Genomic DNA, 12,142 nt, shown 5'->3' with positions numbered 1-12,142 from the left:
TCTGTCATTCAGTTAAGTTTTTGTCACCAAATGAGCATATGAAAAAGATTTCAATTCAGAGCTCTTATTGGATTATAGAATTAAGGATAAGGGATTACAGGGCTAGTAGCTTTGAAATGAATCCTGAAAGACCCATAAAAAGGGAGAAAGGCATGAAAGGGGAGGTAGTTCAGGCTGGAGTACGAACCCCAAAGTTCCATGATGCTTCTCCCTCACTTTCCCTAGATCCAAACTCTTATATATTTTGCTTATTAAAAAATGTTTTTCATCTCCCCATTCCCCCTGTTCTTCCCGCTGGCACCTTGTGTTAGACTCTCATCCCTTAATACCCAGAATATCACTACAGCCATTCGGTAGGTGTCCCCTGATGAGACAGAGCTCTAGCTTTTCAAGATCTCTACAACTCCAAGGTGGAGACCTCACAGGAATCCTAAGCAAGGGCAGGAAGCTCATGGGGTGGTGGTGGCGGCGAGGTGGGGGGCACGTACCTTTCAGTCCCTTCTTGGAACTGCCACAAAGTGCCTCGTAGATCTGGAGCTCCGCCTGGAGGGACTCGAAGAGCTGCTGCTTCTCCTCGCACTGCTGCTGCAGGAGGGCCAGCTTATGCTGCAGCCTGCCAGGGGAGAGGAGGGCCTGCTGAGCTGGTGGGGCTGCTCGGCCACGCCAGGGCAATTAGCTGTGAGCATCACGGAGTTGCAGCCCTAGCTGTCAACTCAGCGGTTATGGAGGCCACAGCTCTGCTTTTATAGATGTGGAAGCAGAGGCTCAGAGAGGTCAGTAGCCTTACTTGGAGTCCTGTCATTAGCTACATTGGCTAGGACACATCAGCAGAGCATTCTCACTGCCCCTACAGTGCTCTTTTCATGTTGACAAGCAGTTGTAGGGTTTATGCTGGGGACTAGCATCACGACTGGTGTAGAAGCTTCCTAGGCTATGGTGACACTAATGGCCTAAAGCTAACTGGAAATACCAGAATGTTCTTTCTCCAGGAACTGATATGCTGAGCCTTCTATACCGGGGTTTTACTTCTCAACTTTGGAGTGAAAAAGGCACTCTCAGAGAAGGCCTTCCTTCTGCTCAAAGTCACCCATAAATCAGGACTGGCAGAGGGGAAACAGAGGGGAAAAAGGACCATCAGGGGCCGGCCGAGTGGCGCATTGGTTAAGAGCTAGCCTGGGACGCCAGAGGGCCCCGGTTCAGATCCCACATATGAAGGCCAGTGACACTGCCCTCTACAGCTAAGATGCTGAACAACAGCTCAACCTGGAGCTGGGCTGCCATGAGTCACCGGCGACGGCGTAGGCTGCAGCCCCTGGGGCAGTGGGTTGCCATGGGCTACCGTGTGTAGCCAGCAGCCGCAGTTAGCGGCTGTCCAGAAGCCGGCGACTGATCTGCCTCACCCGGGAAGAGCACAATGATGGTTCCAACTTGGGCCAGTCCTCCCAAGTTGCCTCCTTATGGAAGCAACGTCCTCCACAACTAGGCTGAAGAACAAAAAGGACAGCAACTTGTCTGTTCCCTAGCCCCTAATTCCCCAATTCAAAAAAAAAGGACCATCAGCTGTCTCGCCCATGTCCCCTCTTCCAAACCTGAAAATGGCACCACCTTCCTTATTAGTGGGCTCCCGCTGACCTGGAGTCTTTCTCCTGGAGGGACAGTCGTTCCTCCTGGAAATGCAAGATCTCCTGCTGTTTTTCCTTCAAGTCTTCCAAAAGCTGCTGCCGGTCCACCTTTTGGCGCTCCAGCTCCATTTCCAGCTCTTGAAGCCGGGATCGTGAGGTCAGCAGAGCCTCCCTCAGGCGCTCCGTTTCCTGGGAGTGCTCTGGTGAGCAGAACACAGGAGCATTTAGATGTGGGGCCAAAGGGCAGCAGAACGGTGAGCTCAAGCACATCATCCTGACAAACAGAACTAAGGCACAAGGAAGGCCATCTTATGCTGCAGCTGGCCAGGGAGGCACAGAGTGCGCTGGGCTCACTGTATCCACACACCCTGGGGAATGGGGGACCTCTATCTTTGCATTGCCCTTGATCTTCTGATAATAAGGCCTACCTTGCTCTTCAAAAAAACACTCTGGTTTCTAATGCTTACCACTTTCTGAGTTCTTACAACCCTCTGAGCAATAATCCATTCTTGAATTTTGTCGAAGATCGGCATCAAGATTTCCTGTCTACAGTTTTTAGTATATATTATTGTCATCATTTTGAAAATTGGGAAGCGTTCTTTTCGGATCTTGTGGCATCTCTCCCAGAATTTTTCAAAGATTATTGGCAGGGACTCAGAGAACAAGACTGCAGGTGCTGTTAGTCCTCTGAGGGAATTCACCTGGACCTGGCAAACTGTACTCATTTAAATCTCTTACTATGTTCTCACCTGTAAGGTCTAGTCTAGTCTAGGCATGCAATGGTAGTTTAGTAGTTCTGCCTTCTTGCTTATCTATTAACCTTTGTTATCTTCCCCAAGCAGTGAGTTTTCCTCTCACATCTTCTTGCTAATTTAGAAAACTCTGTTGGTGCCTTTTTCCTTTTCCACAAGCAATATTTCACTCTAGGTGTAATCCTTTTTGGATACTATTCTTAATCTTTTATGGCTATTCAATAAATATTTGTAAATCAAAATCATCTGTTACTGATAACCTATTGATTTGATCAAGTCAATTAACATGAAGGCCAGCTGCACCCCAGGCCACACAGGAAATGACGCCCACCCGAGGATGCCCATTGGATAGAGCTGGGAAAGCTATGGAGGACATTTTGCGCACACCTCCAGACACAGAGTCGCGAGGAGCCCTGAGTGTACGAGTGAGAGGAGGTGGTGAGGAGATAGGGGGGTGGCAGCTCAGTATGGGGAGGGACACAGAGAGCTGCAGAGTCTGGAGTAACTTGAGGGGGTATATAAGCACTCAGGTTCCTTCCTTTCCTGGTTCCAAATCAGCTGTGAGCTTCAGGGAGGTAGATCAGATACCTAATAGTATCCAGTTTGATAGCTAATGACTGCGTATCTGTACAGAAGTGGTGGATTTCCTAGAGCACTGTGACCCTGGAGTCCAGGAGTCGGAGGGTCAGTCCATAGTTGCAACCTCTCAGGACGTAGCCCTTTCTAGACCAAGAACAGCTATGGGAATTTGGGGTGGATCTGGGTAGCTCGGTTATTCCCACCTCCACTCTTTGCTTCTCCCGTTGGTGACGGTGTGACCAGGGAAGAGAGGGACCCGAGAGTGACCATGGTTTGTGGCTTTTGACCACCCACCTCTGGAAATGTGACTCAGCTGAGCCTGAAGGCTCCGGTTTTCTTCCCGAAGGATTCTGTTCTCGTTGTACAGCTGAGGTGTGGACTCCAGGCCCTGACCGTAGAAGGTAGAGGTGGGTCCTGTCTCGGAAAGTGCAAGCAGGCAAGTTACGCATTTGGGTAAGGGGTGCTTTCAAAAGTTGCCCCTTCTGTATCTTCAAAGACACTATCCCAACCCAGCAGAAACCCCCAAGGACTTGTGTCCTGGGCCTACAGCCTGGCTTTCATGGGCCTCTCTCAGTGGAGCCCCTGCATGCATTACCACGTGCCCTCGCTGCAGTCCTCCAGGAGGCTCTGCCCTAAACAGCCACTGCTGCGCTGTGGGCAGGACAGGTGTGTGGAAGGGACGGACTCCAAGTGACAGCAGCCTGGGAGCGGAGAGTGGTGGGAAAGGCCACCTTGCTAAGTGGCTGGGGGAGGGTCCCTGCAGACGGGGCTCTACCACTTGCCAACACAGGATACGGGCACAGGGCAGTGTGTAAGCACATTAAGAAAGGGATGAGGCTGTGGGGATGGACCCCGTTAGTGCTGCAGGGAGGCAAGTTCCTCTCTGAGCTCTGATACATCTACCGAGTGAGGATAACAGCACCTGCCCCCTGGCCCTGCTGGGCTGTTTGCAAGGAGCAAGAGGAGAAAGGTGCATCCAGTGCTGTGAAAGCTGCCAGGCTCTGCCAAGGTGCTCCCTTCAGAGGTGCCCTAGTCACGACCAGAAATCGGAAGCCCGGGGCCTCTCCTACCGCTGCTGCGGGCAGTGGAGCTGAGCCGGTGTTCTAGCTGCTCCCGAAGACGGTCGTTGATGCAGATGGACTCCTCCAGGCGCTGGCGCAGGTTCCGGATCTCGCCAAGATGCTCTTCCAGCAGGTCAGCCCCTGCAGCCACCCCACCAGGACAGGGGAGAGGTGGGATGGAGAATTCTGGTCACCAGCGGGGCACACGTGGGGGCTGAGCTCGGCCAGTGGCCTCTCGGTGAGATCCCTCAACATCACCATCCCTCTGCCAACCGTGTCCCCTCCCACGGGCGCCCAGGAACACAGGGCACTTGGTTTAAAAGGTAAGTTGGTTTTCAAACACAGGACAGCCTGGTGCTAAGCAACCCCATGGCTTCCTCCCACGCAGGGCTGAATGTAAGGGAGTTTTTAGTGCAAATGTATGGTCACCAGTGTAACTGGTGAGGCTAAGGAAGTTTCACATGGTTTAGCAAAATAACCGAAGGCAGTGGACAGGGCTTTCCTTGTATCTGAAAGGGGTGGCCACCTCCTGAGTGTGACTTTGAGTATGACACGGAAGGCCTCACTCTACCCTGATACCTCTCCTCTTACTGATACTTGACTGAACATTCTTTAGCAAGGGACAAAGCCCTTCCTCTACCCTTAGAGAAAAGGCCCCGGGGAAAAGGACATGAACATAAACTCATCCTGTGTGCCTAATGACTGGTCCTAAAATTGCCCTCCAATCACCTTTAATGTGGAAGGAAGGAAGGAAGGAAGGAAGGAAGGAAGGAAGGAAGGAAGGAAGGAAGGAAAGGAAGGAAGGAAGGAAGGAAGNAAGGAAGGAAGGAAGGAAGGAAGGAAGGAAGGAAGGAAGGAAGGAAGGAAGGAAGGCGGGAGGAGACCTAGGGACCTGAAGGCTGATCAGAGAGGAAGAAGCACCACCACCAAGGAAAGAAAAAAAGATGCAGAAGAGAGATGGGAGGAGTGCTGAGGACAGACTACACCATTTTGCCTTGGGCTCCATCTTTCTCTGAAAATGACCACTGTCTCACCATTAAAACTGAGCTACACCCCAGCAGTCGCCTGTATAGCTGACCTCTCCGCTCGATGCGGTGTCTCTCGGCCCTGACCAGGAGAGCTAGGGCTGAGAGGGGAAGTTTGAACTGGGTTTTGTACCTGGGATATACTTATGGGCTGGGAAGCTGTATAGAAACAGCCACCCTTTCTGCAACAACTCCTTACCGATGGAAGCATGTCCTGTGAATGTTGGTGCTTGGTGTTCTGAAAGGGTCTAAGAGTGGGCTGTCAGGGGCTCAGGACGCAGGGAGAGAGCACATGGATGTGAGAGCGCAGAGGTGGGTCCCTGACTTTCCCATGCCTGCCCAGCACCGAGGCCCTGGGCCGGGAGGATGAAGGATGCAGTAAGCACTGCCATGGCCCTTTCATTTCATCCCGCCCTGTGAGCCAGGAAACTAGAGGAGATAATAAAAACGGCCCTGCCCAGGTAGGAAAGGGGTGGATCTAAATGGGATTTCATTTCGCAGGCTGAGCTGCTCAGCTTTGGGCTTTACCTGTGGGCTTGGAGTTCAGCTGGCACACGGAGGAGCCGGAGAATAGCTCCCCAGAAATGCTCCCTTTCTGAGGCCTCATCATATCCCAGTGGCCACTGCTGCCCAGGTACCTGGGCTCCAGGACCCTGCCCAGCTCTAGGGTGCCCCTCGGAGGAGAGTGGGGCTGGGCAGGGTGGAGGTAGTGGGAGGACTTGGCTTCTAAATGGTTGCTTGGCAACGTAGCTGGGGAAGCAGGATGGACGGTGCTGATACCTGGGCAGAAAGAAACATGAGTGAGAAACTGAGCATCGGAAGGGGAGGATGAGCCAGGAAGTGTGCGGTTGCTAAGAACAGACACTAAAGGGATATGTGGATGTCAGAAAGCCCCGTCCACTGCGGAATCCCAATGAGATGAAGACTCATAACATGGAGGTTATCATTTCCACCCGTATATTTGCCAGCACGAGGCACTACAAGGTGGGGGTGGATAAAGTATCTGAAAGGCACCAGGCACACAGGAGGAGCCCGTGGCCCTCCTCCTGTTATAATTCCTTATGAGGGTGTAGGGAAGCTCTACAAGCAGAAAGCGCCCCCAAAGTCAGGGGTCAGGAGTGCGATGGGCTGTGGCACTGAGCACACCTGCGGGCAGGCATATTGGTCTGCCTCTGAGTACGTGCCTTCCCCGGAAGCTAACCAGCCCATTTTCCCATTTCTCCTTTGGGGTTGTCAGAGGAGAAAGGGGACATGAAATCCAACTAGACATGGTGGTCCCCAATTCCTCCAGACTGAAGAACTCCTCGCTGAGGCTGGGGGAGGTTCTGTGTAAGGCGAGCAGTGATTTCGACCTCACCACACATGATTCAAGGAACTGCAAAACTCCATCACTTTGTCTAAGGAATCATTGGAGACTCTTCCACGGAGGGAAGGAGGGCCTTTCATTTCATAGGCTGATGCTTTCATAGGTCTGAGGAAATCACCGGCCTTCCCTTGAGCACCATCATCTCTGCTTTTATGTGAAAAAAAGCCCAGCTCGGGGGAGAGACACAGTGAGGTGGGCAGGGCTGTAGTTTAGGATATTCATATTCATATTCCTTCCAGGGATTATGAACGTGGGCAGCAGAGTGAACAGGTAGGTCCACCTAAGCAAGCAGGAGTGAGGCCATCATTTCTTCCCACAAAGCCAAGCTCCTCTAAGGGGAAAATGCAATTGGCACTTGCCAATCTTTATCTCCATTTGTGTAACTGGTTCCCAAATTACACACTGGAATCACCTGGGACAATGTAAAAAATATATACAGTAATACCTTGGTTTGCAAGCATTAATTTGTTCCAGAAACAAACTACTCGTATTGCAAGACATCGCTCGTTTACCACGTTAAAATGTATTAGAAATGTTTGTTCATCTTGTGAAACGCTTGCAAACCATGTTACTCAGAATCCAAGGTTTCACTGTATATACTGATGCCTGGACCCTCAGAGATTTTGCCTTAACTTGTATGGGGTGCAGCTTGGACACTGGATGTTTTATATCATCCAAGGTGATTCTAACAGGCAGAAACGTTTGAGAAGTAGCGACATGGGTCTTTCCTTCCTCAATGTGCAAAATACAGATCTTCATTAGGCTCCCTGGGAGTTAAAGGGGGGAAGGAAATTGCAAGCATCTACATTTGAGTCAGGAGTCAATAAAGACGTGATTTCCTACCCCCTTCCACTCCACCCCCAAACAAGGCAAAGCGGGAAATCAGTGGTTGTGGACAGTCAGCTTACTTTTTAACCAAGGTTGGAGGAGGTTCCAAGTGTATCAATATCAGTGATCAGTATTCTCATGTTCCAATCTCCCCTGGCCACACAGTACAAAGCACATGCCTGCCCTAAACCATGCAAAGACACCAGACAGACTGCGGCACAAGGAGATGTTAGCCCCACGGTGACCTGAGAAGCCGCCATGCACCACTGTCCACATGGAAGCTTGGTTTAAAGCGAACAAAAGACGCTGGTAAGTGATGGTCCCTCAGAAAGGACCATGCTTCCGGAGAGAACAGGAAGGGCTACAGTCTTCCTTACCAAGGCTGGGACCATCCAAAATCTGGTCAATGGCTCAGACTAGATGGGACTTCAACCCCTTTCATGCAGTGCTCTCCTTCCATCTTTCCCTTTGGACAACAACAGATTGACAGATGTGGAATGGAAAGGGGGGAAAACATGCTGGAGAACACTCTTGCCATTTGGCAAGGGATGAAGTTGTTATCCATCAAGTGTTGGTTCCAGGATTGCTATCGTATTAAGTTCTAGGTCAGAGACACCAGCACCTTCCACTGGTCTCTGAAGAGAGAAAAGCTTGTTGGAAGGGGCCTCCAAAATTGTTCACCTGAGCTCAGCTTATGCTCCAGGCAGGATGACAACAAAACCATCCTAGGCAGGAAACGCATAATGGAAACACAGCACTGGCAGCAGGAGACCTGGAGTCAAGCCCATCTCTCCCACTTACCAGTGACGTTGAACACATCACTGCACTGCCCCCAGCCTTGCTTCCCTGCTCTGGCTCTCCCTGCCACACAAGCTGTACGGGGCTCGTGTTGCTGGGTGAGCCTAGACTGCTGCACCTATGTACGCTGATAAGCAGACGGCAGCCTCCTGGACTTCACTGTCTGCAGAAAGGAAGATACACAAACGCTCCTAAAAACGGTCTTGGTTCTGCAAATCAAACTGGGGGGGAGAAAAGACGGTGTATCTGTTTTTGGGGTCAGCAAAAGAGATGAGCTGGTCCAAATGACATTGGGGGCTTCAGGAAGACAAATTCTTGTCTGTGGTCTTAGGAATCCCTTTGTGTGGTGACATGTACCATCAATCTCTGGCTCACCTGAGCTTCCTAACAGGAACAGAATGTGGTTTTAAGGTAATTTCAAACTGCTTTCTAGTTGTTTTTTTAAGCACTATCAGAGAGCAAATTTATCACATGGGATTCTTTTCTTATTTTTTTCTAAGCTGTAAGTGATCACACACGAAACGCTTTCCATGACGAGGCATCCAGCCCGTGTCTACATAGAACCTTTTCTAAAAGATGAATGCACACAGTCTATGAATTCTGTGTCTACATAACATCAATTGTCCCTGGGAGTCCGAGGACAGAATTCACAATCAGACATCAGAGCCTGTGCTTCAGGTTCTAGCTGCCCACCTGTCACCTGTCCAGAGGCATCAATGAACCTTGAGCTCTTGGAAGATGGGCTTTGTCAGCCCTTCTCCTGAACCCCTCTACCTTTCTGCTCCCCACTTGATGATGTCAGGACCTGAACTTGATTAAAAGCATTTCACAGCAGGAGGACACAACATCCATGGAGAGGATCCCACAGAACACAGCCATCTTTTTCATGGCCACTTCACCTGCGTAGGCAAGACACAAAAGCTCTCTCCCATGCCCTGCCAGGAAGCATGTCACCAGCGCATCAGGCTTGGAGCACACTTGGTGGCACCCCATCCTGTCAGCAGTGAGAGGGCCCAGTGAGCATGTATACCTGTTAACGGATAAGACACGCATGCCAGAAAGATAACAGCAAATACGTTTCCAAAACAGCAAGCGGCGCGCTCCCTCCATCGTCCATGGGGAATGTGTCCCCTTGTTGGTTTTTAAACCTCTGCCATCAAGCCAAAGCCATGCAGAGCAGCACAGGTGGGCTGCCATTTGCAAGCACACAGGCGCAGCCGGAAGTGCTCACTTTCTCCCAGCTGCTTCTGCAGCATCTGCAGCTCCTGCTGAGCCTCGGCCAAGGAGACCGCGGATGTCTCACAGCAGCCGAGGAGGGGAGGGCCAGCGGGGCCGAAAGGCAGGAAGCTGGCTGGAGCTGAGGGCAGTGGTGCCCGGGGGAGGCTAACCAGCGTGGGTGTGGTGGGAAAATGAAGGCCTAGAAATAGAAAGTTAGGGAGAAAGACACATCATTAGACAGAAAGGGAGAGAAAGGAGTGGGTAAAAGACAGAGGATGAACCCGTTCCCTGGCCAGACGTCTCCTAGGGAGTGGCTATCCTTCAACGTGGTGCTGGCTGGGATGGCTAAGCGTGATCGCTGCCAAGGCCAAAGGTGAGCACTGCTCCAAGAGGCCGGCCTGGCTGACACTCCCTCCTTCCCCCTGCCAGGGCGATCCTGCGCACACATTCTATGCTCATCTTGAAAACAAGAGGCTACAGGACAGCTATGCCCGAATGCTCCCAAGGGCCCCGGGGTGCTGCTCGCAGCAGGTGCCAGCCCTGCTCCTGTGCTAAGATTCTCCCCACACCTAGAACTCCTTTTCTGAAAGCATCAGGTGTGGACTAGGACTGTGGGGAAACTGGCGTTATTAGTGTATGCAACTCAAGATTCCGATGGAAGTAGATTTCAGAATCCCAAATCAATATGTTCATTCACCAGATGAAAAACAGAGGCCTCAGTGAAGCGACCCAGTCACGGTGACTTACAAGCCTGTCTGGGCATTCGAATCACTTAGGAAAAATTCTCAATATACTCAGACTCTTCAGGTGCTAACACAGACCTACTGAATCATAAATTCTGGTGGTAGAGCTTAGAAATCTGCACTTAAACAAACCTTCCCAGGTGATCATGATGCAACTCATCTACAGACAGGTCTGTGAGAACCTTGGGAAGTTCTGATGTTTCTGATCTGTCTCCTCTTTCCTAGAAACAGTTATAGGGCAGGGGGCCCAGGGAGGGGCAGAAACCAAGGCTGACCTGTGGAAAATGTCTCCCCAGGAAGACAATGATTACATTCTAAAACACATCCCTTTCCCCAGGATGCTTCAGAGCAGTGTTTCAGAGCAGTGTTGCAATGACACCTGAATTGCCAAGAGACACGGTCCAGCATCCGTCAAGGAAGTGTTCTGATTTTAAACCCCTTGCTCTTCCACTCTGTGTAACCCCAGGGCATTTACGCAGATGCCTACGGTGCTGGGGGAACAGCCTTTACCCCCTGATTCCTGGGCCAGCTGCTGCCCACTGTGGCCCAGACCCTTCGAGCCGAGGCTCAGGAAGAATCGGACACATCCTCCTCCTTGAGATTTTGGGTAATCTGTCCTCAGGAGAGACAGGGGCGACAGTAGGAAAGCGCTGTGCTTTCTGCGGGCACCTCTCCACAAGCCACACTGAAGACAGCAGCCAGCCGTGGCAGGGGTCAGCCTCGTCTCTGGGGCAGAGCTGTGATTGAACAGTGCAAGCCTGGCAACGACGCCGGGGCAGGTAAGTGAATGCACCCCTCTACCTGGCCCCAGGATACACACCAGGTACCCATCAAGGACGGCCAACCCATTCATCAATCCTGAATAATAACATAGTAAGACCAGGCTTGTCTGAGGATATGGAGGCCTCCTCAGTTATGAAGTAAGCACCCCCACTTACTGCAGAGGCTCCAGGCAAATAACATGGGTAATATGTCCAGGGGAGCAGCAGACGTGAATTTCTTTTTATTCTTTGGCTACTGTAATCTGGGGAGAAGCATTTTGCCTCTTTGCTTCCCAGGGAGAAAGAAATGAAAATGTTTATTTTTAAAAGATTAGCTAACTACTGGTCAAAACTCTCTTGTGGATTACTTATTTTTCTAAAATATTTAAAACAAAAAGAGTCAGACACAATCAACAAATTGGGAGGCTCTCTTGATCTTTGTCTAGGATTTGATGCATATGAGCCCCTAACTGTGGAAACATCTGTAGCTGAAGAAAGGTCAAACAGGCAGCTGGTGACATTGGCTGGTGCATACCTGGCTGGGCCTGGCTGGCCTCCTGGGGGTGTTTCTGGGGAGCAGGCAAGCTGCTGGGGTTGCTGCTGGGTTCGGCCTTAACCCCCTGAGGCGCACTGGTTGCTGATGGTTTAGAAGACAGTACAGCAGAATGACTTGGATGATGGATGGAATCTACAAAACCCACGAATGAAAGAAAATGGTTGATGTTCTACAGAGAAGTGAAATCTGGCCTTACACGTAAGCAAGGGGACCAGGGCGGAGCCGTGCTCTCAGGAAAAGCACCAAGCACAAGTACCGTCAGCAGGAATCACTTTCTTGCTTGCAGATATAGCTCCTTTACTGAGGCAAGCCATCTTAGAGGTGATGCTGGGGCTCAGAGCCCTGAAACCATAAACATGGCACCTCCAAAACTACGGGGCAAGACCAGCAGCATCTGTGGACACCCACAGACACTCAGGGACCCTCTTGAGGAGCTGCAGCTAATGAGATCCCTGCAGGAAGGATGAGATGTCCCATCTTAAAGAAAGAGGTCAGCCAGACAGATTCTGCACTCATGCGGTGGCGGGGAAGAAAAGTCTGCCAGGACCGTCTCACGCTCCCCACTGCCGCTCGCCTTGGGTCCCACAGCATGCAGTGGTGGGGCTACGTGCAGAGGCAAGAGCAGAGCAGAGACCCTGACCCACTCGGGCCTGTGCTTGGCACTTGGCCCCAGAGCCACGTTCAACCTGATGCCCACCGAGGTGGGTCTCTAAGGAGTAGGTATGGAGGTCTCCTCTCAGCCTAGTTAAAGCTGGCAGCACTCAGAAAGTGGAGGTTGGGGCTGGCCGAGTGGCTCAGTTGGTTAAGAGCGCGAGCTCTGAGCAACAGCGTCG

General features: G+C 51.3%; 1 protein-coding gene across 1 annotated transcript in view; it reads right to left on the bottom strand.

Moving 5' to 3' along the window:
• Positions 1-12,142, bottom strand: part of PDE4DIP (phosphodiesterase 4D interacting protein) — a 225,947-nt gene that overhangs the window by 9,147 nt on the left and 204,658 nt on the right. Inside the window, exons 31-37 of the mRNA XM_019655807.1 lie at positions 11,289-11,441; positions 9,263-9,448; positions 5,568-5,819; positions 4,024-4,155; positions 3,248-3,367; positions 1,633-1,822; positions 489-613 (exon numbers count right to left, since the gene is read on the bottom strand). Of these exons, the coding sequence (XP_019511352.1) occupies positions 489-613; positions 1,633-1,822; positions 3,248-3,367; positions 4,024-4,155; positions 5,568-5,819; positions 9,263-9,448; positions 11,289-11,441 (1,158 nt within the window). The remainder of the gene's footprint in view (positions 1-488; positions 614-1,632; positions 1,823-3,247; positions 3,368-4,023; positions 4,156-5,567; positions 5,820-9,262; positions 9,449-11,288; positions 11,442-12,142) is intronic.

This window comes from Hipposideros armiger, unplaced genomic scaffold (assembly GCF_001890085.2).
Source record: "Hipposideros armiger isolate ML-2016 unplaced genomic scaffold, ASM189008v1 scaffold_247, whole genome shotgun sequence".
In the NCBI taxonomy this organism is placed as follows: domain Eukaryota; kingdom Metazoa; phylum Chordata; class Mammalia; order Chiroptera; family Hipposideridae; genus Hipposideros; species Hipposideros armiger.
This window is presented reverse-complemented; position numbering and strand designations above follow the sequence as displayed.